Here is a 3,029-nt window from a genome sequence, read left to right as displayed (position 1 = left end):
TTTACCTAAGCCGACAAAAGGGAAACCAGCTTCCTACAAGACGCTTTCAGCTTGGAAAGGCAACGTGCCCGCATACCTAACGCACCTTGGATTGGCACGGGCCCCATTAAGCGAAACGAAACAGTTTTTGCCCAAACACGTTTTCTCACTGTATGGAATCTCAACTTTATTTACAACCATCCAACCTTTTGTTGTTGTTTTTTAAACTTCCTCCTCCGGCCTTGGTGAGAGAGAGGAGGAAGATGAAGACGCAAGCTGAACCCAGACAGGGGAGGGTGCGGGAGAACAGGAGGAGGAAAAGGGAAAGGGCGTGGGCAGGCGCCACGGAGGACAGAGAGATTTAAATAAGCTCTGTACACGCACGTCGTCTTTATATACAAGCCGCAACAGCAACGAAGCTCAAAGCCGGGGGGAAGAAGAGCTGGGGGGGGGGGAAATCACCCCCCTTCCCTGACAGAAGCCAAGACAGGCATGGAAGCAAGACCAAAAACACACTCCCCGGCGCCTGGGACGACTTCTGGATCGACAGCCGGAACCTGCCCCCTGTCGTGCTGCCTCAGCCAGTCCTCAAGGCCCACAGCCGGAGGCCAGGCGCCTCCTGGAAAGTAGTCCTCGCAGGCCTCGGATGCTCTAGGCCTCGGAAGGGCCCTCACCCTCCCCGCAGCCACCCCTTTGCCCCCCTGAGGGGTCACAGGAGTGAGTTTCCTGGTGGGGGAAGCTGGGGATCCAAAAGGTCTCCAGGAACAGAAATGAGGGCGGAAGGAATGGGCAGCCCCTTGAACGGAAATGGTGAGCGCAGGTGGGAGGAGAGCTTGTCTGGCCCATCCCGGAATTCATGCCTCCCACTCAGGTTTGGGGGGGGGGAACCTCCCAAATTAAAATTGAACACACCAATGCATGATGGGTAACATCACGCACCCCTCCCCAACCTCCAAGAATGGGGACGGGGCTCCCCGGGAGAGAGGCCGGTGAGGAATCCCTCCACCCAGGAATGTGCAATGAAAGAAGCCGTGTGAGACCGAGGGAATCAAAGGGGGGGGGGAATAATGCCTCAGTTACATTCTGGCGGGGTCCGAAGTCCTCTCGGGACCAGGCCTCACTCTCAAGATCGTGGCTGGTCTCAAAACGAGGGGAGAAAGGGACAGGCCCCAAGAGGCCAACTCCACCTGGCATTACGAGACACGAGGATTCAGGAATGGAGACGCCGGGACTCACGGGGGAGGCGTTCAAGCAACCAGGCGACGAGGAACAGAAGCTGACTAGAGCCACAGACACACCCGCAGCGTCCGTCTGCTCGCCTTCTCCAGCCCGCCGTTCGAGGAATGTGCAATTCGCCATTATTGCCGCAGCAGCTTGGCCGGTCCCCTCTCCCGCTGCTCCTCATGCACAGGGTGGAAAGGGGTGTGGTCAACGCAACGAGGACTCCTCATCGCTCTCTGGCATTCCGCCCACGACGTGCCCGAGAAGCTCCGAGAACAGCAAACGTCTGCTCAAAGCGTACCGCCCTTCAAAGTGTCCCAGCCGAGCCCCTCGAGACACAAAGGCCCGTCGCGGTCCATTCCCATCGGGTGGCCTCTTCTCTAAGGTCCCGCTGGACCATGCCGCTATGCCGTCGGCCCCCAGCACGCAGCCCCCCCATAGCTCAGACTGCCGCCCACAGAAGGGAATCGCTCGCAATCCCGACTCCCAAAACACCTCTTGGAATTGGTCTGATCAAGAGTTCCACTGTCCGTTGAGGTTCGTGGGAATGTCTCTGGCTCTGGGACAGACACAGTTTTTCGGCAATCGAGTTTCGTTCCGGTCCGAATGTTCGTTTTTGGCACCGCTCCCTGCCCAGGCAAGGGTCTCCGGGGAAGCCTCTCGAGGTGGTAAAAGCAATGATGGTGATCCAGGGGGGTGGTGGCGGCGCTGGCACAGCGAGGGGGTGGCACAAAAAGGTCCCGGCCCCAGAGGGGAGGAAAAGAAGAGGGCGGGGCTGGCTCTCGGCAGATGGCACGCTGGGAGCGGCGGCAGCAGCAACTGGAAACGGAGAGCCCGGGGGGAGCTTCAGGAGAAGTTCTGGATCGGATTGCTGACCCTCATGCAGGCCCAGTACATGGCGCGGCCGAAGCACAGCACCGCCAAGAGGATAACCAGGGCCCACGAGGCGTAGATCCCTCCGTACCGCTGGGCGTGTTGCCACGTGCCGAACTGCGGACAGGGGGAGAGACAAGGAGAGGTTGGCGAGAGGCAAGAGAGCTGAAAGCAGCTGTGGTGCAGAAGTCAGGGATTGGCCGGAACGGCTCAGGTCGTGTTCCCGAGGACCTGCCGACAGCGCCGCCGCCCACACAGCAAAACACCCCAAAGTGTCAAAAGGCAGGCAGGTTCAATGCCGGAAGTGAGCGAGGCCAGGTGTGCTGGCTCAGTCCTGCTTTTCTTTAGCAGCCAAGGGGCACAGCCACGTCTGGGACACCGCTACCTCCTCCTCGACCCTGTCCCTTGAGACATTCGCCCCCTGCCCAGACCCAGCCATTGCTCCCTTCGAAGGTCTTGTTCTGCTGAGTGCATTTTTCTCTCCCCCTTCCTCCAAGCTAAGGTGCGTCCTACCGGCACAACCACCCTGCGAGGTGGGTGAGACTGAGGAGGAGGAGCTCAAGGCTACCCACTGAGTTTCAGGACAGATATGGGGACCTGAATCCAGGTCTGCCACAGCCTCATCGGACACTGTACCCACAACGCCACACGGGCCATTTTCACTTTGGGAAAGTTCTTCAACAACTTTCCTTCCTGGATGCTTTTAAGGAACCACCCCCTCCGTTTCTCTTTCAAGCATCTTCCCTTTCCAGAGATGTGTTTTAAGATCAGCTGACTCTATGTTTCCATAAATACGATGTGGCATTTCTTTGGGTCACGTCACAAAGCGTCAAGTATGGGTGGGCAACTCTATATGACAATTCCTCCCCCAACAGATTTCCCGGTAGGAATTTTCCTTTAACAAACCTTGATCTCATTGGGGGGGGGGGGGGGGGGACAAAAGTACCCAAACACAC

General features: G+C 58.1%; 1 protein-coding gene across 1 annotated transcript in view; it reads right to left on the bottom strand.

Annotated features, from left to right (window-relative positions):
* Nucleotides 1-1,213: 1,213 nt before the first annotated feature.
* TMEM55B (transmembrane protein 55B) overlaps nt 1,214-3,029 on the bottom strand; it is a 12,039-nt gene continuing 10,223 nt past the window's right edge. Inside the window, exon 7 of the mRNA XM_015418038.1 lies at nt 1,214-2,190. Within this exon, the coding sequence (XP_015273524.1) occupies nt 2,047-2,190 (144 nt within the window). The 3' untranslated portion in view covers nt 1,214-2,046. The remainder of the gene's footprint in view (nt 2,191-3,029) is intronic.

Source organism: Gekko japonicus, unplaced genomic scaffold (genome assembly GCF_001447785.1).
Source record: "Gekko japonicus isolate JY-2015 unplaced genomic scaffold, Gekko_japonicus_V1.1 scaffold1305, whole genome shotgun sequence".
Taxonomy (NCBI): domain Eukaryota; kingdom Metazoa; phylum Chordata; class Lepidosauria; order Squamata; family Gekkonidae; genus Gekko; species Gekko japonicus.
Note: the sequence above shows the minus strand (reverse complement) of the source record. Positions and strands in the feature narration are given on the sequence as shown.